This window comes from Diabrotica undecimpunctata, chromosome 9 (genome assembly GCF_040954645.1).
Source record: "Diabrotica undecimpunctata isolate CICGRU chromosome 9, icDiaUnde3, whole genome shotgun sequence".
Lineage (NCBI taxonomy): Eukaryota > Metazoa > Arthropoda > Insecta > Coleoptera > Chrysomelidae > Diabrotica > Diabrotica undecimpunctata.
In genome coordinates, this window is record NC_092811.1 from 77,790,153 (window position 1) to 77,815,507 (window position 25,355).

At 34.1% G+C, this 25,355-nt stretch overlaps 1 protein-coding gene across 1 annotated transcript in view; it reads left to right on the plus strand.

Moving 5' to 3' along the window:
- Ns3 (nucleostemin 3) overlaps positions 1–25,355 on the plus strand; it is a 157,988-nt gene that overhangs the window by 115,258 nt on the left and 17,375 nt on the right. The window contains exon 6 of the mRNA XM_072543616.1: positions 13,748–13,926. Within this exon, the coding sequence (XP_072399717.1) occupies positions 13,748–13,926 (179 nt within the window). The remainder of the gene's footprint in view (positions 1–13,747; positions 13,927–25,355) is intronic.

Below are 25,355 nucleotides of genomic sequence, written 5' to 3' on the forward strand. Positions count from 1 at the left end.
GATGGTGACATTGTAAAAAAGATTTTTTCACTTTAAATTTGAACCAGAGTTATTGACATTTTATAAGGTCTACTGAACATAAAATCGCTACTTTTAAAAAGACGATCTAGAAGCAGTCGAAGTTAATAATTTTTGTTTAAATTGCTTTATAACACGATAACGATTTATTTTTTTATTTATTTATTGTATGTTATTATCATTTTTTCTTTAAACGTCGAATTCGAACGTCGAAAAATTGTTTGTTGACGAACATTGACAGATCCTGAGCATTGTTTTTAAATGGAATGTTCCATACTTTATTACATAATTGGATAGGTTCTTCTGAGAGAAGAAGATTGATACAATTACTATAGCGTTATCAAATCATATTAGAAAATTGGGGAAGAAAAATCCGGCCTACAATGGGACTCGAACCCACACCTTTTTGTCTGGCATACACAGCCTGATTTTTGTCTTTGAATTTCAAAATATCATTTGATACTAATCTCCATCAGATCAGAAAGTAAACAATAAATGCTATAGTGTTTTGATAATTGGTTGTTGAGTTAAAAAACGGCATATTGTATAAAAACGCTCAAATTTGACAGCCGTCATTTTTGTGGCAACGCTTTGATTTGTGTTTTAAGTTATTATATAAACCTCTAAAAAGAGGGTATCATATAATCTCCCATTATATTTAAAAAAAGATTCAAGATTAGCATTTTAAAATACTTATTTGCAATAACTGAGGGAGATGTTTGAAAAGCATTTTATATCATTTGACTCTAAAATTATAGTTTTCTAAGATTTAAAAAAAATTCTTCAATTAAGAATAAAATAGTTTCCATATGTCCGAAAATGTATAGTGAGGACTCTACCAACAATAATTCCAAAAGTTTTTCTCCAGGCTGGTCGGAAGCAATTCTTGTGATAAGTCTTTTATTCATTGATAATGGAAAGTTCATGCAGCTGCTATTTCAACTCCAATTTTAAATTGTCTTAGACTTAATAAAAATTTTAACTTGAATAACTCACAACAGACCCTTTAATTTGATCTAAAATTTAAGGCATAGTATTTCAGTTTTCTTTATACTTAAAAGTTTATTTTTCACATAACTATTCGCAACTGGGTCATATGCACCAAATTTCAATTTAATCGGTTTCGTAGATTCGAAATACATTTTGTGTAACAGAGTCAGACGGACGGATGAATAGACGACCAATTTTATATTTTTTTTATACGGGTCTACAGAACTCTTAAAGTGTAATTTTCATAAGTCAAACTTACATAATTTGCATGAAAAGTAGGTGTGAAAAGTTATATGAATGGCCACATCACATCACTGAATATAGAAAACTTTATTTTAATTAGTATCTGATACCCAATCTAACTATAATTTTTGGAGAAATAATACGCTTTTTTTTTAAGTTAGTATTCCTTTAATCTTTCCATAAATTAATATTCTATTTTTTTTGGTCAACATCGCCATCGCGTATAAGAAAATTGTTGCACTTTTGTGGCACCTTTCACACACTTACACGTTTTATTCCCAAAATCGAAATAAAAATCATTTTATTTCAACTGAAATGGGCAACACCGCAAGGCCATCTCAGAGGGCGCCACTTTACGACCACGCCCACGATGCCACAATTACGTGTGTAAATTCAATCTGCCTCAACCTGATTTCTGGCAACATACGCAGAATCGGCGTAATACAATTTTTATTTAAGCTCTATTCGATCCTATGTATTAAAAACAATATCTATTAAAAGCACATAAGAAAAAAGAGTATTTAAAGTTATTTCGACAGTAAATACTACTAAAACAAAGAAAATGTTGGGGAATGAAATTGTGGTAACGTGTGTAAGTTACCACAATTTACGAAGTTACCATAATACAGGAATATGTTCACACACACACACACACACACACACACACACACACACACACACACACACACACACACACACACACACACACACACACACACACACACACACACACACACACACACACACACACACACACACACACACACACACACACACACACACACACACACACACACACACACACACACACACACACACACACACACACACACACACACACACACACACACACACACACACACACACACACACACACACACACACACACACACACACACACACACACACACACACACACACACACACACACACACACACACACACACACACACACACACACACACACACACACACACACACACACACACACACACACACACACACACACACACACACACACACACACACACACACACACACACACACACACACACACACACACACACACACACACACACACACACACACACACACACACACACACACACACACACACACACACACACACACACACACACACACACACACACACACACACACACACACACACACACACACACACACACACACACACACACACACACACACACACACACACACACACACACACACACACACACACACACACACACACACACACACACACACACACACACACACACACACACACACACACACACACACACACACACACACACACACACACACACACACACACACACACACACACACACACACACACACACACACACACACACACACACACACACACACACACACACACACACACACACACACACACACACACACACACACACACACACACACACACACACACACACACACACACACACACACACACACACACACACACACACACACACACACACACACACACACACACACACACACACACACACACACACACACACACACACACACACACACACACACACACACACACACACACACACACACACACACACACACACACACACACACACACACACACACACACACACACACACACACACACACACACACACACACACACACACACACACACACACACACACACACACACACACACACACACACACACACACACACACACACACACACACACACACACACACACACACACACACACACACACACACACACACACACACACACACACACACACACACACACACACACACACACACACACACACACACACACACACACACACACACACACACACACACACACACACACACACACACACACACACACACACACACACACACACACACACACACACACACACACACACACACACACACACACACACACACACACACACACACACACACACACACACACACACACACACACACACACACACACACACACACACACACACACACACACACACACACACACACACACACACACCTATACACGTTTCGCAATATTTGTGGCATCACATACTATATCCTCAATTGTGGCAAATCGGTGTAAACATACCATGATACTGGCACCCGTCGTGCATAGTGTTTATGGATAGGAATTGCTTTGATACACTCCATTTTTCTAATATTATCGACGAATATAATTGTGGCACCGGATTCCACAATTATTTTGTCATCAGAAACTGTGTGCAAAAGATGCCACAAATATATCCGTAACACATTTTCTGTGTTTGGGGGTTCCATAAGTATTGCTGTATATACAGTGTGTTTGAAAGCCATGTTGCCATATTTGTTATAGGAATAAGTTGGTGCTTTACCTTTACTGTGATACGGATACTCTGTTGGCTACTATTATATTTTTTTATTTAGTGTACGATAGTGTTATAATATTTTAGAATTAAATATAAGAAAACTAAAAACGTCTTCGACTATAGTTACTATAAAGATCTTCGAAATGCAGTTACTAACGCAGTCCGTCTGGAGAAGAATGGTTACTTAAATTATCGGTCTGCTTCTTTGATTAAAAAAGATCTTTGGAAAGCTATGAGGTTATTCAAAATTGTAAATAAACCAGTTATAGAGATCCCTCATGAGCTTAAAGATCCTGTATCTATAAATAATTATTTTACATCTGCCATATTTTCAACCCAGATATTGTTTTCTCGTTTAAAATGGCCACTATTGATGAAGTTAAATTCGGAAGCTGCTGGATATGGATGTGATAATATTTCTGCAAAGATGCTACAACTCTCCCTTTCTATTACTGCTCCTTATATTACGCACATTATAAATTGTTCTTTGGAGGTAGGTTATTTTCCGGACACTTGGAAATACGCTTTGGTAAAACCACTGCCAAATCAAATAAACCTGAATCACTTAATGATCTTCGCCCAAAATAAGCATTTTACCGGGACTGTCAAAAATTTTAGAAAAGGTTATCTATAAACAGATATACGATTATATTTTTAGAAATAATGTAGTTACGTATATACAATCAGGATTTAGAAAAGAGTTTAGTACAACGACTCTGCTTCTTGACTTAACAGATAATATACTTCGATCATTTGATGCAGGAAAAGCAACCTCATCGTGCTTGATTTTTCTAAAGCCTTCGACACTATTGATCACGCTCTTCTGTGTGTTAAATTGAAATATTTTGGATTTAATGATACCTCCTTACAGTTTTTCAAATTTTGTTTGGTAAAAGCAACCTCATCGTGCTTGATTTTTCTAAAGCCTTCGACACTATTGATCACGCTCTTCTGTGTGTTAAATTGAAATATTTTGGATTTAATGATACCTCCTTACAGTTTTTCAAATTTTGTTTGGTAAATCGTTATCAAAAGTCACAATCGATAATAATTCATCAGAATTTGCATCTGTCAATTTAGAGGTGCCTCAAGGTTCGGTTCTTGGTCCTCTTCTTTTTTAAATATATATTTCCGATCTGTATAAATCTTTAAATAATCTGAAATTGCACTCTTTTGTAGATGACACACAACTGTATTTCTCTTTTGAACCTAACACTGTTCAGGATAACTTAAAACTAATTATAAAAAATGAACCTCTAAAAAATGTTAATAGTTGTAGAAACTTAGGAGTCATATATGACTGTACGCTACGTTTTCAAGAGCATGTCACCCTTTTAGTAAAAAAATGCTATTTAGTTATGCGTCAACTGTATAGAAGTACAGGCATTTTAAACTTTAAATTGCGTAAGTTACTTTGTGCAACTATCGTAATGTCAATTCTTAATTATGGGCTCTTGGTATTTTACCCTTGCTTAGATCAGGTTACGAAATTAAAGTTGCAAAAAATTCAAAATAATTGTTGCAGATTTGTCTTTGGCATAAGAAAATATGATCGTATAATATGCAAAATAAAAGAACTTCAATGGTTAACCATAGATAATTTATACAAATATCACCTCGCCTCATTGATATATCGAATTATTTCGTCGTCAAATCCTATTTATTTAAAGAACAAATTAGTATTTCGTGGAAACGCTCATAATCTGGATCTGAGATATCCTCATAGTCTTATGCTGCCAAGATATAGACTAGCTATTTTCCAGCGATCGTTTACTTACAACGCTGTTTTAGTGTTTAATAGTTTAACAAAAAATTTAAGAGGTAAATCTCTTGATTTCATGAAGCGGCATTATAAGAAATTTTTACCTACAATCGCAGTAACGTTATTATTATTATATAGTATATTGTTGTCGTTATTGTTACCATTAGAATTTTTTTTGTTTTTATTTATCATTCATATCATTTATCAAATAACATTACAAATTATTTTCTTTATCTTATTTTTCTAGTAGCCACATGACTATTTCTATCATTTCAATATTATATTATCATTTATGTCAATTTATAAATCATTTTTTTTCATGTTCTACTTATTTCAAACTGACTTTGTAAACTTGAGGTTAAGTGGAGTAGCTCTAGCTAGACTTTGCCTCATGTATCTCGTGTTTGTAAATTTTTACAGACTAAATAAAGGCAATTTATTATTATTATTACTATTATATATAATAAAATACAATATATGTGGACCCCCTGTATAATAGAATAGAGTTATTTCTGTCCTTTAAAAAAAAATTAAAAACGATGACACCCGTCGACTTTTAATACATATAAATGTGTGCCTTTTAAGGAAAAATTTAAATGTACAGGGTAATTCACGCATGCCTAGCATACTGCATAAGTTTTATTTTTAATAGACTTCCCTGTATATTTTTTATTTTTAAAAGCTGCTTAATAACCTGATCTCGACAAACTATATCTTGTATTATGTAGGGTCTATTATGAATAATACAGGGTGGAATTTTAAAATTATACAGTGTGTAAACCACTCATGGAATACAATTGTTTGCGTCCTTATTTTAGAAAATTATAAAAAACCGCCTCACCTGTTACTTTTAAATTCAAATGTGCTCTTTAAACATGAATTTAAATGTACAAGATGATTCATGAGGGCAGAAGATTCAAGGACACAAACAATTTTATTCCATAAGTGGTTTCCACACTGTTTAATTTCAACATATTAACTACCCTTTAATACTCATAATAGACTCTACATGACATAGTTGGTTGAGATCGGGTTATTAAGGAGCTTTTAAGAATAGTAAAATATACAGGAAGTTCCATTAAAAGTAAAGCTTTTAGACTATGGTAGGCTTGCCTGAGTCACCTTGTCCAGTATATTTAAAAAGCGCATATTTATATTCGACGTGCTTCAGCATTTTTTATAGGACCATTAAGCTTGCGGGGGCACATAAGCTAAATCCGATTTAACCTTTGCAATATTTTTTCACCGATTTTTCACTAATTTTTGACCACCAAACCACCCTTAAGTGGAGTAATTCTGCTGCCTTAAAGTTCAAGCTAGCAGAATTCAAACAAAAAACTTTTTGTTTATGACATTTTTTTTTCACTAATTAATTACTACCATCATAATTTTTCACCACCGAACCACCCTTAAGGGGAGCGATTCTCCTGGCATACGGTTCAAACTGGCAGAATTTAAAAAAATATATTTTTGCCTATGCCATATTTTTTCACCCATTTATAAATTATAACTTTTAAATAAAATAAAAAGTGTTCTGTTCTGCTCCCCTAAACTAATCTTGGAACGTCTGAGGTGAATAGGGCATGTAATGCGGATGGAACAAAATGACCCAGCTAGAAAACGCTCCTTGATAGACCCATTGGTCAGAGAAGAAGAGGAAGACCTAGAACAAGGTTCCTTGATAACATCGATAAAGACATGAAAAATATGGGAATACGTGCTTGGCGGAGAGAGAAAGGCGAGGGTTGGGGACGACTGGAGAGAAATTCTTGAGGAGGCTAGGACCCACGTAAGGTTGTAAAGACGGAATGATGATAAACCAATCTTATTTGAAAACGTTACTGCTAGCTTAATATCCGAGCCAGTGGAATTGGAAAAAAAAATTTTTTGAAATGCCACAGTGTTCTGCTAGGATTTTACAGATTCATTACCACCCTAGTAATTATTCACCCCTCAATTTACTCCTATCGGAAGTCAATAATTCTGTTACGTTAAAATTTAAGGAGAAAAAATATTCTTTAAAATTTCACCGCCCTGTACTTATAACTGAAATAAAACAGTAGTGTTCTGCTGTTAAGTTTTTACTAAACTTTGACCATCCTAATCATTTTCCCCCCTAAATCAATCTTATTTAGTAAAGTTCTTACTAGCTTAATATTCGAGACAGCGAAATTTAAAAAAATAGTTTTAAAATACCATCATGTTCTGATAGGTTTTTGTGAATTTATTACCACCCTAGTAATTTTTCACCCCTTAACTAACCCATTAATACCGCAATACTCTGTTAATTTTTACCTATATCCAACTGACAATAAATATAATATCGACATAAAATTAAACAATATAAATATATTTAAATTTTTGAAATGCAGCTAATATAAATCTATTTTACTACTCAAATAATCTAAACTAGCTGTTCTGTCCAACTTGTAATTTCCGTCTTAACTCTTTATGTTATACAACTAACCTAAACAGTATATTTAATACCCTTATTATTTAAGCTTTTTTCCAAATTTTCAGGTACCTATCCGGTATCTTTTAACAATAGGTGTCTCGATCCGCCTTTACAATTAGCTAATTAAAGTAATGGATGTAATAAAATTATTGGAATTTGAATATTTCTTACCTGCTAAGTATTATGTTAAATATAACAATTCCATTGTATTTACTAAAACTCAACTTGATTTCAGTTATTTTATATTCATAAAAGGGTACTCACGACGCGAATCCGAGTAACTTTTTTAAAACAGTTAAAATTTATAATTTTTGTAACAAAGTATTTTCATATTTTCAATATTTAGACTATTCTATATTTAAAATATTCAATATATTTAAACATTTAAAAAGTATATATTATTTAGCACTGAGTAACATTTGAGAATGCTTTTTAATTTAAGTAGTCGAGAAAAAAATGACTAGTCTGTTAAAAATATAGTAAAACACAAAAAATATAGTAAATGTGTGGCTGATAGAATTGGTGTGGTTGGTTAACATTTAGTAAAAACGTGTAGTTGGTTAACATTTACTAAAAACAGATCAGTTTCTTATTTTGAATAAAGTGCAGTATAATTACAAAAAATTCTACCCCTTTAATTTTAACCTACCAGAATTATTGACTCCTCACTAGGGTTAGTCTTGGGATAAAAAATTACTAAAGTACTAATAAATTCGTAAAAACCTAGCAGAAGACTGTGATATTTCAAAATTTTCTTTTTTAATTCACTGCCTCGAATATTAAGCTAGCGGAAACGTTTCCAAATAAGATTGATTTAGGGGTGGAAAATTATCAGGCTGGTCAAGGTTTAGTAAAAACTTAAAACACTTTTTCATTTCAGTTATAAGTGGAAGACGGTGAAATTGCAAAAGAAGATTTTTTCACTTTAATTTTATCCCAACAGAAGTATTGACTTCCCATAAGGGGTAGTTGAGAAGTGATAAATTACTAGGGTGGAAATAAATTCATAAAAATCTAGCAGGACACTGTGGTATTTCAAAAATATATTTTTTTAATTTCGCTGGCTCGAATATTAAGTTTGCGGGAACTTTTCCGAATAAGATTGGTTGGTTTAGAGGTGGAAAATTCTCAAAGTGGTCAGAGTTTAGTAAAAACATAACATAACACTTTTTTATTTCAGTAGAAGTAGAAGATGGTGACATTGTAAAAAAGATTTTTTCACTTTAAATTTGAACCAGAGTTATTGACATTTTATAAGGTCTACTGAACATAAAATCGCTACTTTTAAAAAGACGATCTAGAAGCAGTCGAAGTTAATAATTTTTGTTTAAATTGCTTTATAACACGATAACGATTTATTTTTTTATTTATTTATTGTATGTTATTATCATTTTTTCTTTAAACGTCGAATTCGAACGTCGAAAAATTGTTTGTTGACGAACATTGACAGATCCTGAGCATTGTTTTTAAATGGAATGTTCCATACTTTATTACATAATTGGATAGGTTCTTCTGAGAGAAGAAGATTGATACAATTACTATAGCGTTATCAAATCATATTAGAAAATTGGGGAAGAAAAATCCGGCCTACAATGGGACTCGAACCCACACCTTTTTGTCTGGCATACACAGCCTGATTTTTGTCTTTGAATTTCAAAATATCATTTGATACTAATCTCCATCAGATCAGAAAGTAAACAATAAATGCTATAGTGTTTTGATAATTGGTTGTTGAGTTAAAAAACGGCATATTGTATAAAAACGCTCAAATTTGACAGCCGTCATTTTTGTGGCAACGCTTTGATTTGTGTTTTAAGTTATTATATAAACCTCTAAAAAGAGGGTATCATATAATCTCCCATTATATTTAAAAAAAGATTCAAGATTAGCATTTTAAAATACTTATTTGCAATAACTGAGGGAGATGTTTGAAAAGCATTTTATATCATTTGACTCTAAAATTATAGTTTTCTAAGATTTAAAAAAAATTCTTCAATTAAGAATAAAATAGTTTCCATATGTCCGAAAATGTATAGTGAGGACTCTACCAACAATAATTCCAAAAGTTTTTCTCCAGGCTGGTCGGAAGCAATTCTTGTGATAAGTCTTTTATTCATTGATAATGGAAAGTTCATGCAGCTGCTATTTCAACTCCAATTTTAAATTGTCTTAGACTTAATAAAAATTTTAACTTGAATAACTCACAACAGACCCTTTAATTTGATCTAAAATTTAAGGCATAGTATTTCAGTTTTCTTTATACTTAAAAGTTTATTTTTCACATAACTATTCGCAACTGGGTCATATGCACCAAATTTCAATTTAATCGGTTTCGTAGATTCGAAATACATTTTGTGTAACAGAGTCAGACGGACGGATGAATAGACGACCAATTTTATATTTTTTTTATACGGGTCTACAGAACTCTTAAAGTGTAATTTTCATAAGTCAAACTTACATAATTTGCATGAAAAGTAGGTGTGAAAAGTTATATGAATGGCCACATCACATCACTGAATATAGAAAACTTTATTTTAATTAGTATCTGATACCCAATCTAACTATAATTTTTGGAGAAATAATACGCTTTTTTTTTAAGTTAGTATTCCTTTAATCTTTCCATAAATTAATATTCTATTTTTTTTGGTCAACATCGCCATCGCGTATAAGAAAATTGTTGCACTTTTGTGGCACCTTTCACACACTTACACGTTTTATTCCCAAAATCGAAATAAAAATCATTTTATTTCAACTGAAATGGGCAACACCGCAAGGCCATCTCAGAGGGCGCCACTTTACGACCACGCCCACGATGCCACAATTACGTGTGTAAATTCAATCTGCCTCAACCTGATTTCTGGCAACATACGCAGAATCGGCGTAATACAATTTTTATTTAAGCTCTATTCGATCCTATGTATTAAAAACAATATCTATTAAAAGCACATAAGAAAAAAGAGTATTTAAAGTTATTTCGACAGTAAATACTACTAAAACAAAGAAAATGTTGGGGAATGAAATTGTGGTAACGTGTGTAAGTTACCACAATTTACGAAGTTACCATAATACAGGAATATGTTCACACACACACACACACACACACACACACACACACACACACACACACACACACACACACACACACACACACACACACACACACACACACACACACACACACACACACACACACACACACACACACACACACACACACACACACACACACACACACACACACACACACACACACACACACACACACACACACACACACACACACACACACACACACACACACACACACACACACACACACACACACACACACACACACACACACACACACACACACACACACACACACACACACACACACACACACACACACACACACACACACACACACACACACACACACACACACACACACACACACACACACACACACACACACACACACACACACACACACACACACACACACACACACACACACACACACACACACACACACACACACACACACACACACACACACACACACACACACACACACACACACACACACACACACACACACACACACACACACACACACACACACACACACACACACACACACACACACACACACACACACACACACACACACACACACACACACACACACACACACACACACACACACACACACACACACACACACACACACACACACACACACACACACACACACACACACACACACACACACACACACACACACACACACACACACACACACACACACACACACACACACACACACACACACACACACACACACACACACACACACACACACACACACACACACACACACACACACACACACACACACACACACACACACACACACACACACACACACACACACACACACACACACACACACACACACACACACACACACACACACACACACACACACACACACACACACACACACACACACACACACACACACACACACACACACACACACACACACACACACACACACACACACACACACACACACACACACACACACACACACACACACACACACACACACACACACACACACACACACACACACACACACACACACACACACACACACACACACACACACACACACACACACACACACACACACACACACACACACACACACACACACACACACACACACACACACACACACACACACACACACACACACACACACACACACACACACACACACACACACACACACACACACACACACACACACACACACACACACACAGTGATCATCCCTGCCCCTAGGAACATGTGTATACCAATGTAAGAATGGGATCCACATGTCCGAAGATCAAACCGGTCACACCTCGCTAGTCGAAGTGGTACCTATCTTACCCCCAGGCTTTTCCACCACCCCTCCTCATCGTGTGACTTACGTGAGGAGGCTTATGATCTGAAATTTACTTAAGATGCCCTGGGTAATAGGACATCCTCGGTTTTTAGTGAATATGGTTATGCCACCTAACTGTAGGGGTAGCCACATCTAGGCTTTTCTCCCTATTTACTTTACTGACTCTATTGATTTTACTCTAGCTTTACGTCGGGACTTGAGTCCCTAAAAAAAAAAGAAAAAGGAGCGTGTGTTCCGACCATAGAGCCATCAGCCTGAGCTGGTGACTCTATGTTCGGAAAAGAGTGTGTGCTCGGTCACTCAGCCGCCGATTTGGCAAAATAAATTTTGTTCTCCTCGCCGGCTGAGCACCCGAGAGGGGTCCGGCCACCAAGCCCATGTATGCCGCACATGACCTCAGTGCTCGGATTTCGCGAGTAGATCTTTCATTCGATCTGCCTTAAGGGTCTAGTCCGCGGAGCGGTATATAGAAGGCCTGACGGGCCCCTTCTATATTTGCTATATAAGGTAAATTTACGTTAAACGGTTTAATGAAAAGTATGAATATATCAATATGAATTTACGTTATTTAATCAGAAAACACATATTTTTTTTTTTTTTTTGTGGACTTCCTACACACTTTAAAGGCGGCATCTGAGAGTGGGCATTCTGATTGTTACTTATTCTATGGGTAAGGTGAACATTATGTTCTTTGCTTGCAGCCATTTCGTCTGTAACAATCTGTCAACTGGTTTATTGGTCTTTACTAATGTTAGTAATTCAGCAACCATATGTTATGTAAAGACTATGCCGTATCTATTCAACCATGCTTATATTGCCTTTATATATATATATATATATATATATATATATATATATATATATATATATATATACAGACGCATACAACTTCTGCGAAGTAAGTTAATCAACTGTTGTTTTTCAATGAAAAAATCACAGTCACGTGAAGATCACGCATTTTTATTGCTCCGTCTCTTCGTTAGACAGATTTTAGTACTTAATAAACTTAAAGGATTCTGAGTAGAGACTTTTCTTTCCACATCAATAATTGTTTTAATTGTTGAGTATTTTTCTTGAACAATACAGGTCTTCAGTAGTTGAAGGCGTGACAGTTTAAAACCTACAGATGCTTATTAATGCAGTCGTGTAAGCTAGTGATGGGTATAGGCCCCCTCAACAAAAACAAAACTAAATTTATGCTTGTAACAACATCCAATGGGACCATCTAAATTATATGGATATAACCTAAATGTATATAATGCACGTAATGTACAATATTGTACCATATTAGTGTAATATTGTATTGTCATATAGACAAGTCGTTTTTTTTCTTTTTTTTTATTCTAGATCATGGGGCTTATGGTTTTTTTACGATAATCACAAGATTATACAAAAACTATTATTATTTGTATTTTTTTGTCGATAATGTACCTAATACTTTTTTAGATAACCGAGGATTTATGACAGCCAATGGACAGCCCGATAATTCTAGAGCTGCAAGATATATCCTTAAGGATTACGTAAACGGAAAGCTACTATACAATTACGCTCCTCCGACAGTTAATAATAAAGAATACCAGATATGGCCAGAAAGAGATAATTTTAAATTGCCTGTTCAAATGAAGGTTGGTTTATTTATTATTAACTACTTTTAACTGTTAATTATTGTAGTTAACTACACGAGGAAACTTAGAGAAACGAAGTTAATGTCTGATTATTTTATAATGGTTTTTAGGCTTATATGGCAGTTTAGGCAGTTGTTTTGATGTCATCATTCTCTTTGCATATATCCCTAAACGGGTTTGGCTTCCCGTCAAACTTTCTCTACTTACATTTCTCCATAACTTTCTATCAATCAATGCAATCATATTTTTGCCAGAACTTTATCAATTTCTCCCACATTCGTTCTAGTTATTACTCCCTCATATCTATCACAATCTTAACACTCACTGGGGACTCTTAAGCGCTCACCGCGGAAGCCCTTGAGAATTTACTTATTCTTGCATATTTCCATCATCTGTCTTATAATAAAAATTGCATCTGTTGTTGATTTGCCTTGCATAAATCTAAACTAATTTTCAGATATTATGGTTTCTTCACATATTCGTACATCAGTTAGTCTCTCCTCGTGTCGGTCTGAGCCTGGGTCTCTTTCACTTAACTCAGAACAAACTGGATGATAAAGTCCTAATCTGTGATACGGTTCGCCACAATGGCTAATAGGGATCGTCCTATGGGTATATAGGATATATATATATATATATATATATATATATATATATATATATATATATATATATATATATATATATATATGTAAATACTTTTTTCTTTTTGGGTGTGGTAGTCAATAAAAACAGAGCTTTGCTAAGGCGTACTATTTATTCTGAATCCAAGCTTTCGGTGGTTTTTTGCCACCTTTATCAAGGTCTACAAAGAAAATTACTATGTTGTAACAGTTTGAATGGTGCCAAAAAAAGGCCATTGCAAACACTCGTTATTCCGTATTTATATCTAGAAGAGTTATCCTAAGTATAAGGTAAATATTATACTAAAATAATTTGTTACAAATAAACTCGATATATGTTAGTTATAAGTATTCCCACTTTATTCCGAAATAATAGTTTGGCAATGTCGCAATCTTTTGCACAAATACATAGAACAACGAGATATTGAGTGAAATATGTCAATTTTGATTTTTCTTTGAAACTGACAACTGACACCAAATATATCTTTCTTTATTTGTTATCTTATATGTTGGGTTTGAGTATTTTAAAATTGCAAAAAAGTTGCAAAAAATTGCAAAAATTGCCAGTGTATTTTGAAAATGAATTTATTCTTTCCCAGAAAGTTTCTTTTTCGTGTATTTTCCATCATGTTAATTAAATTATCAACTTCCTCGACAGCTGCAACACCTCTTAAACACATTTTTTTATTATATAGCTATTCACAAAACAATACAAAAAATAATATATTCTTGTCACTGATGACTTTGACATTCATAAAATAGGTTATACCACGGTTATACTACACTTAAACAAGGGTGTGGGTCGGTATAATCTTGGAATAAATTCTTATACCAAGTATAACCTATATATAAGTTATTCCATGTTTATTGTTAGTGATTTTGCCTATACCTGATTTATTCTGAGTATAAGTTTTATACTTGGTTTATTAGTTGCTGTGTAGCTTCGCAAATCTACGGAACACAAAAAGACAGGTGAAGAATGATCACAGGACAAAGAAAATAGATGAAAGAACTAATAAAAACGAAACATATTCAGAAGTAAACATATGCAGACTACGTTCGATCATTATTTGCTTAAGGTGACGATAATGAACCATCAACACCAGAAGTGACGACAAACGAAGAAGTAAATATTGAGGAGGAAGAGGTAAAGGACGCATTAAGGAAATAAAGAATAGAAAATCACCAGGAGAGGACAGAATACCGAATGAACTCCTAAAGTACCCGGGACCAGATCTGACCAAACAACTATTAAAAATAATCCAAAAAATAATAGGACAAAACAGAATATCACAAGAATGCAGATCAAGCATCCTAATACCTCTCTTTAAAACGGGAGACAAATCGGACCCTGAAAATTACAGAGGAATTGATTTAATAAACACAACACTAAAATTAACAACGAAAGTGATAGCAAATAAATTGAATGAAATGATAACACTAGCAGAATAACAACATGGTTTTAGGTCGGGAAGATCATGCACCGACGCTATATTTATAATGACGCAAGTGCAAAAAAAAAATATTAGAATACAAAAACCGGCATATCTATGTTTCGTGGATCTTAAGAAGGCATTTGACAAGGTCAAATTAAAGGGCGTTATCCACCGATTGTACGTAAGATGGATACCTCTAGAAATAATAAAAACAATCGAAAATATCTAAAACAAAACAATAAAGGTAAAAGTAGAAGGAGAACTAACTAACCCTTTGAAAGTGGCAATGTGATAAGACAGGGAGATTCCCTTGGTCCTCTATTGTTCAACCTAATCATGGATGAAATAATAAAAATAGTAAGAAGTAAACAAGTATACCCTATTTGAGAATTTTTTTTTAATAATCTGTTATGTAGTGGACGCAATACTACTCTCTCCAAGTGAAAATGATTTATAGTCGCCTCGTATTTAGGTGAGACTGTGTAAAAATATATGTATGTGTAATAAAAGCAGGCAATAAAAATTAAAATAAAAATACTCTACCAGGAGTAGTTGCAAAATTACCAATGATTGAGATTTATAATAATATAAAGTTTTAATATTCCCATCGATATTTACATTCAGATGTTCCTGGTATTATGTTTGAAAATATGAGCAGATAACAGTGACTCTACTACTACTACTTAATTCGAACTAGGTGTTGTTTTGTTTATATATCTTTGAAAATAGGGTACAAACATACTTCTTGATAGGACAAAAAGTACAGTACAAATAGTCAAAGTACAGGTTCTTCTTCTCATGGCGCCGTCTACTTTCGCAGGTGGGCGATCCAAATGGCAATTGTAGTTTTGGAAACTGCTGCGCGAAAGATTTCTGCGGATGAGCGGTCGAACCAACTCCTCGGGTCTTTCAGCCACGAGTTCTGGCGTCTTCCTACTGATCTTTTGCCCTTTAAGTACAGGTTAGCTTATTATAAAATATCTGGTAGATATGTGAAAAAAGATGTTAATAAAAATTTTAGACCTCTTACCCATTTTAAAATTATTGAGGTACTAAGTTTTCTCTAACATGTTGTCAAACCAGAGGTATGGTTCTTTAATAGAACACCCTGGATATGATTTAAAAAATGAATTCTCTAGAAAAATAGGAAGTTTTAATACTTATGAGCAGTTGTGTTAATAGACTATTTTAGTAATATTCTAATTATTCTACTATTTAGAAATATTCGATCATACTGTTTAACTGTATGTGATAATTACTTTTTATTAACATTTTTTTATATAGGTATTATTATTTTGCAATAAGTTCTGTTCAGTCCAGTCGATTAGTGTTATCACGACCTAGGTATATCACAGAAGGTATAACACCGATATTTTTTATTTAAACTTTATAGAAAATTTAACTTTTTGGTAAAATAAAATATTTACTGATACCCACTTAATTTGAGGACATGCGAAGGTTCCATTCTTAAAATCAAAATAATAGCTTTAATTTAAAATTAGATATATACGCTACAGTTCATTAGACTATTGGTCACTCCAACATTGTTGCCAATTTGGTAGTATCTTACTCGCTCTTGTTCCCGTAAATTTTCCAACGAAATCACGTGCCTCCTATACAACATATGCTCCACCAATTTACTATAACCGCCAGGTAATTTAACTTGTTAATTTACCCAAAAAGATCTAAAAACATTATTAACTGCCTTGGAGGCGCCTTCTGTATCTGTAGAGTAGACAGGGCGAGTTAAGTCCCACAGCAATGGGCCACAGGGCTCGCTGAACGCGTACTTTCGTATTAACGATAACTCCGGGCATTCACTTAGGACATGCTCTACAGTGTGGTCTTATCCTTCAAATTTGCTGCATATAGGTGTGTCTACTAGTCCCAGTGTACGAGGTGTTTGCTTAGTTGACAATGACCAGTTAAAAAAGCAACTGCCAAGCGTAGGTTTTTCGTGATCACTACCAAGTACTTCTTTGATGCTGACTTTTCGAGGTTACTTAGTGTTACCTTGGCAAGTCTACATCCTTGCCCTTCGTTCCATCTTTACACGGTTTGCGTGTGGGAGTGACATTTGACAATTTCCGCGATTTTTGTAGTTGACCAACCAAAAAAATCCCCAGGTCCTACGAGTTTTAGGCCTGCCGCCTTCCTAGCTAATTGGTCAGTAAATCGGTTGCCTTTATTCCTATTGTGTTCTTTAACCCACCTCAGAATGATGTTATCCGAAACTTGAATTAGTGACTCGTGATACTCCATTACTAACACCTGTCTATTCAAGGTTAGTAGCGCTTATATACTATTTTTGTAGATTATTAGAGTTTTCCCGGCTATACCTTTTTGTGTTATCTCTCTTACGGCTACGTTGATACCAGCCAGTTCTGTCTGAACTACGCTAGTATTTTTGCCCATATTTGCCCACTTTATTTTTAGGTTCAGTGGACCCTGCAACCTAAGCCTTCTTCCATTTTGGAGCCATCGGTATATATGCAATACCCAAGCAATAGCTCCTTAAATTAGCATTGGCCTAATAACAGGCCTAATGTAGATCCAGGCGATCGCCCTGGGCGAAAGGCCCCAGGTGCGTCTGACCGTTCGTCGACACTGCTCATAGGCATTATATGTATGCTCTTCTTCTTAGCTCTGACATCTAAGTGGGAGTTCCATGTTAACTTCATGTCAAGGGTAATACCAAGGTATTTCACCTCGACAGAAAAGTTTACACTTTAGTTTAGTATTTGGGGTATCAAGCCCGTGATTTTCTTTTTCTGGTGAAGAGGACAATCTCTGTCTTTGGGATTTATAGATAATGAATGTTCCTTGCACCATATTTATATTAGTCAGACAGCAACTTGAAATCTCTCACATAGTGTGTTCTGAAATTTACCGCTTTGCGACAGCAATATCGTCTGCATAGGCTATTGTGTAGAACCCGTTGCTGCTGAGTTGGTCAACTACGGTGTCTAGAACTATGTTCCAGAGGAGTGGTGATAGTACCCCTCCCTTTGGACATCCCCTTGTAACTATGCCTTTAACAGAAACGTCTGCTACACTTAAGCTTATTGCTCTATTAATGCATACTATATCCATTCGTTCACGATCAGGGGAACATTCCTGACATTCAGCTGTTGTGTGATGGTTGGGAATGTGGTTTTATCAAACGCTCCCTCAATGTCTATAAGTATGCCTAGAGTGGATTCTTTATTATCTAGTGATCTTTCAATTCTTCCCACTACTTGATGCAGTGCAGAATCGGTAGATCTTCCCGAAGTATATGCATGCTGATTTGGGTGAAGGGGTTTATGAACCAGAACTCCATCTCTTATGTACCCCTCGCATAGCCTCTCCATTGTTTTCAAGGGAAACAATGTTAGGTTAATTGGTCGAAAAGCCTTTGGTAGGGTGTAGTTCATCCTAACTGGTTTTGGTATGACGACCACACGTACCTCTCTCCACTTTCTAGGAATATATCTCAGAGCCAAGGAGGCTCTAAATATACGCAGAAGGTGCGGCAGAAGGATATCCAGTCCCCACCATAGTAGAGCTGGATCTATGCCGTCAGGCGCTGGTGACCTAAAAGGGGTGAAGCACGATATGGCCCATCTTACCTTTTCCTCACTAATGATTGTTCTGGCGAGATGCCAGTCGTTTAGTGAGGGTATAATTATTTCTTCCGTCCAGTTTGGTACTGTTAAGGCGCTAGAATCGGGGAGGAGTATTTTCATCAGGATTTCAGCACTTTCACAAAGGTTGGAAGGTTTTGGAAGCCTTCGATTTCCTCACAATACGCTCTCTAAACAGCTCTTTGTTTTTGTCTGTAGATTTTCTTAAACTCTCTGAGGATTGCTTCATAATAATCCCAATCTTCTTTAAGTTTAGTATATTTTGCTCCATTAAAAGCTGTTCTTTTGCCTTCCTAAAGTGTTCCAGTTCACCACACCACCAAGAGTTGGTTTTGCGACTTTTCTGGACCATCCTTATCGGACAGCATACTTTATAAGTTGCATTGTACATGTCATAAGCTTATTTCGTACATGTAAAGAACATCACGAATATCACTGGTGTTTTAAATTGGTGGAGATTAGAGGTGATTTTAAACGTTAATTATTTTTAATAGCTTGAGAAATATTATTTACTAGATACACTTAGTTTTAAGACTACTGAAACACGCTAAAATACATAAGAAAACATTTTAATACAAAATTATGTATTCTAAATTCTTTAACATACCTCTTTTAGACCATTTAATAGTAAAAACGTCCCGCCATTATTTCTTCTATAAAATAGTCTATTAAAGCTTATTAGCTATGATCAGCTTTCTACAGACTATTCAGTTGTTTTTGGCATAGCACAATCACAATAAACAACAATAATTAGTTTTCAAACATATTAAGCTTAATTGAATATGTATTTATAAATACAATTTATTAATATATAGTATATTCTGTCTGAATCAAATTGTGTAAGAAATCAAAACATAAACAAAATTCTTACTCTAAAAAAGCGGCAACACTGTAAACAATTTCGCCAAACGCTGAACTGTCATTTTAATTTAAAGTATTCCCGTATCAGTGGCATACGATTGTCTAATATATTTAATTAAAATTATTATTTGTTGGAGTATTAAACTGAAAGTTATTTCATAAAATTTATATTAATAATAGCAAATGGTTTTGGTTATTTAATAAATATAATTCCAAAATTCTTAATATATTCACGATTACATTTTTCTGATCATTATATCATGTTAGCGTCTATGAAAGATCGAGCAGTTTGTTATATATATATATATATATATATATATATATATATATATATATATATGTATTTTTTATTACCACATCAGAAACACATAAAAATAAAAATAAATTGTTTAAAAAATAAAAAAAAAAGTTTGAGTTGAACCACCCTTGTCCATTAGGGGTATGAAAAATAAACCTATTTTCAGACCTACAGAATATACATGTCAAATTTCATATAAATCGCTTCAGCCATTTCTGAAAAATATCGCAACTAACTCCGTGACACTAATATGGCTATTAAAAAAAGGGGTTAGTAATAGAGCGGTGAAAATTAAGGGATGTATGTACTTTTTCATGCCACATCATAAAAACAGAAAAATGAAAAATTTTGTTTAAAAAATAAAAAAAAAGTTAAACCGCCATTGCCCATTAGGGGTATGAAAAATAGATAACCTATTTTCAGATCTACAGAATATACATGTGAAGTTTCATATAAATCGCTTCAGCCATTTTGGAGAAATATCGCAACTATGTATGTATTTTTTCATGCCACATCATAAAAAATTTTGTTTACCAAATTTAAAAATATGTTTGGGGTGAACCACCCTTACCACTTAAGGGTATAAAAAATAGATAACAATATATTCTCAGACTTACAGAATACACATGTAAAATTTCATAAAATCGCTCCATCTCTTTCGGAGAAGGACATAAACAACATGAGGTGTTCCCAAGCGGTCCACATCCAAGTAGTAACCGCAACGGACACTACTTGACTTCGGTGATCGAACGATAACAGGCATATTCAGTGTGGTATGGCTGTTACCCAATTTATCAATACTAACATTAATTTTTTTTTACTCTAGTTATATTGCGATTTAAAGTCTCTCCATACAATTTTTTGAAAATTATCTTTTATACAAACCTGAAAATAACAAACACAACAAAAAAAAGAATTATCTAATTTGGTGCAGTGCTTCTGAAGTGATGCCGTACAAACATTTCGGCGATTCATTTTTATTAATATAGATTTAATTTTAAAATTAGAGTGACATAATATTAGTGTACAAAACCTTATTATTGTACAAAATATTAGTTGGAAAAATTCTACATATAGTATAGAATTACATCGATATCGATATAGATACTTACATCGAAGTAGCGAAATCACACCATGTTATATTATCACATCGTTTTTTGTAGTTGTGGTCTTAATGTATACTGTAGGTTTTAATATTAACATTATATAATTGTAACTTTTTAATAATATCATTTTAGTTTAACTGAGGTTGTCACCGGAATCACAGATACCCAATAATGTATTATGTATTTATGAAATGGTGTCATAAATCATGGCATTTTACTCCATATTCGTGTTGAAACTGGCCATAAGTTGTATATTTTACAATGCATATAAAGAAAATCGCAAAAAGCTTGGTACCGGTTCAGTTTCTTAACGGTTTTTTGCTTTTTTTCGGCAGCTTAGGTATTAAATTTATGCGGGTGATTTTATCAAATATTTTGCCCTCAATAGACCAACTTTAGTCACATATAATGCTAGTTACTTAACCCATTATAGGCCAGCGTCCTATTTATAGATCACTAAAAAATTTTTTTTTTTTTTAACCCTTATGATTTATTTAAACTTAAAGAAAAATTTTCATAGATACTTTAGGCTGTAAGATTGTAATTATTGTTGTATTATAGTTCCAATACCCTTTCAATAAAAAATTATAAACATCGGAAAAATTTGCTGACTTCGTTTAGATTAACACATTTATTAATAAAAGTTTCATATCGGCCTTTTTTGTAATTTACTGGATTATTCTTGTTGATTAATGTTTATTATAAACTATATTTACAAATAAATCTCAGAAATATAAATTGTTAAATCGTCATTACAGTTTTTTTTTACTGAGCTGTAAATAGGGCACTGGTACTTAGCGTTATCAAAATCCGATAAGTTGTTAACCGATTTTAACCAATTTTTTTTTAATGTCATGTAATAAAAGGTCTATTGCGGGACAAAATATGAAATATTTAGTTAAATTTTCAGGGCAGTTTACGATACTTTTTCTTCGTCGAAAATGGAGAATATGTATTAGCGATTTTTTTATTAAAACAATTTCTACGCCACTGGATTTACAGTGGCTTCAAATAGCTATGACAAAAATTTTATTAAAATATATTTATTAATAACGAAGTTATGACAACTTAAAATTTTAAAACTCACTAAGCTACGAGTCAAAAAAGAACACCCTGTATCAACAGATAACCATAAAACTAATTATTTTTCAAATAATTTTAATAATAAACCACTACTAGACAAAAAATGTTTAAAATAGCATAAAAATTTAATGCAAGTAACGCACTTACATTATTATTAACTTTACATGCTACAACTTAAATCGCAGTTGCTATGACAACGATATTACTGTTTGACATTATTTGTGTCATACAAATTTCAGTGCTAGCATAAATTTATGCATATCTGCAACAATATTTACTTCAAATTCTTTTAATAATATTTTGTGTCATGGCTGCAAGATTAAGTTTGAGAGAAAAAATTGAAATTATACGTCTTTTGGGAGATAACGATAGAAGTGCCAGGGAAGTTTGTACAATATTTAATGACAGACATGTGGATCGTCCCAATATTAGCTGCGGTACGGTAAACAAAATAAATAGAATATTTAATGAATATGGTGCAATATCAAAACTAATTTTAAAAAATAACCCATTACAAAGAAGAAGAGGAAATGATCAAATCATTTTAGATCGTTTCAGAAATAACCCTAATGCCAGTTTAAGGAATGCCAGTTTATATTTGAATGTGCCTCGAGAGAGTATTCGACGATGTCTTAAGGTAAATAATATTAAACCTTTCAAACCAAAATTCTTACACACATTACAAGAAGGCGACGAAGCAAAACGTTTAGAATATTGTTTATGGGCCCAAGGGGAATATTTAAACAATATAAATTTTCTAAAAACGTGTTGTTTACCGACGAAGCCACTTTCAGTACAAATGGAGTAGTATCATCACAGAATTGTCGCTATTGGACAGCAGATAATCCCCATTGGGTAATAAACTGAACGAGCGAGTTATTGGTCCTTTCGTTTTTGAAGAAAACTTGAACTCACAGAACTTTTTAGAATTTTTATACACCAACTTGTGAAATGCTATTCATGAGCTCCCAATTAATAAACGATTAAATTTGTATATCCAGTTAGATGGGTGTTCTGTTCAGTACGCCAGAACTGTGAAGCAATGGCTAAATGAAAATTTTCCGAACCGTTGGATAGGCCGGGGTAATCCGTTGATAGATTGGCCAGATTGACCCAGATCTCCAGATCTCACAATTTTAGACTTCTTTCTCTGGGGAGTTATCAAACAAAAAGTTTACCAAACCCGTGCAAGAGACATAAACGAACCCGTGCAAGAATTCGACAGGCATGTGCAGAAATTACTCCCCAACAACTAAGAAATGTAATTAGAAATATTCATAAACGCTTTTTTTTAACGTTAATACAGAGTGTTTTTTTCTTAGTGAGTTTTAAAATTTTAAGTTGTCATAAGTTTGTAATTAATAAATATATCTTAATGAAATTTTTGTCATAGCTATTTGAAGCCACTCTAAATCCAGTGGCGTAGAAATTTTTTTAATAAAAAAATCCCTAATACAAATTCTCCATTTTCGACGAAGAAAAAGTATCGTAGAATGCCCTGAAAATTTAACTAAATATCTCATATTTTGTCCCGCAATAGATCTTTTATTACATGACATTAAAAAAAAATTTGTTTAAAATCGGTTAACAACTTCAAATTTTATAGAGGTGTTTCCAATCTAAATGGGTCACACTGTATATTTTTTAATTCTACATTTGTGTCTTGCGATTTGCATACAAAGTTTTATATTTTATCATATTTACGAAAAATTATTTCGCAGTAACTAATATTTTAACGAATGTTCTTTCGGATAATAAATATAAAAATAAAGTAAATGAAATGATTGTGAAATAATATGGACATAACTCATTGAAGCAATTTATACGTGGAAAGCTTATTCGATTCGGCTACAAATTTATTTTAATTTTAAAAAAATCTTACAATAAGATTTTTGTGAAAGTAGCAAATACTGTTATAATTTTGACTTTTATACCGGACAAACAATCACTAAAAATGATAGCGAATATTTGACCTTAGGATCAAGAGTAGTACTTCACAGCGGCGGCTCATGGCCTAAAAAAGTGGTGAAGATGAGGAAAGCTTGCCGGAGCCAAAAGGACTTTTGGTACCTATTTCGCGCCCAAATCTCATTAAAAATTCGTTAAAAAAAATGTATATAGTTTAGGGCCCTAATAACTTGTAAACAGTTTTTTAGGTCACTTATACTAGATACGATTCGTTCTGATTGCCTGGGGTATTTTAGTTCTGAACCTTGACATTTCATTGAGGGTTTTTGGCGATTAAAACACCACGCCTGCTAAAACGGGTTGGTGAGTTTTGATTCAGCCGCCCACTCTAAGTCAGATGCTGATTGCAGCCGACCACTCTGGATCAGACGCAGATGTTTAAAATACTGGTTGGTCGACCATGTAAAAGAACATCTCTTTTATCTTCA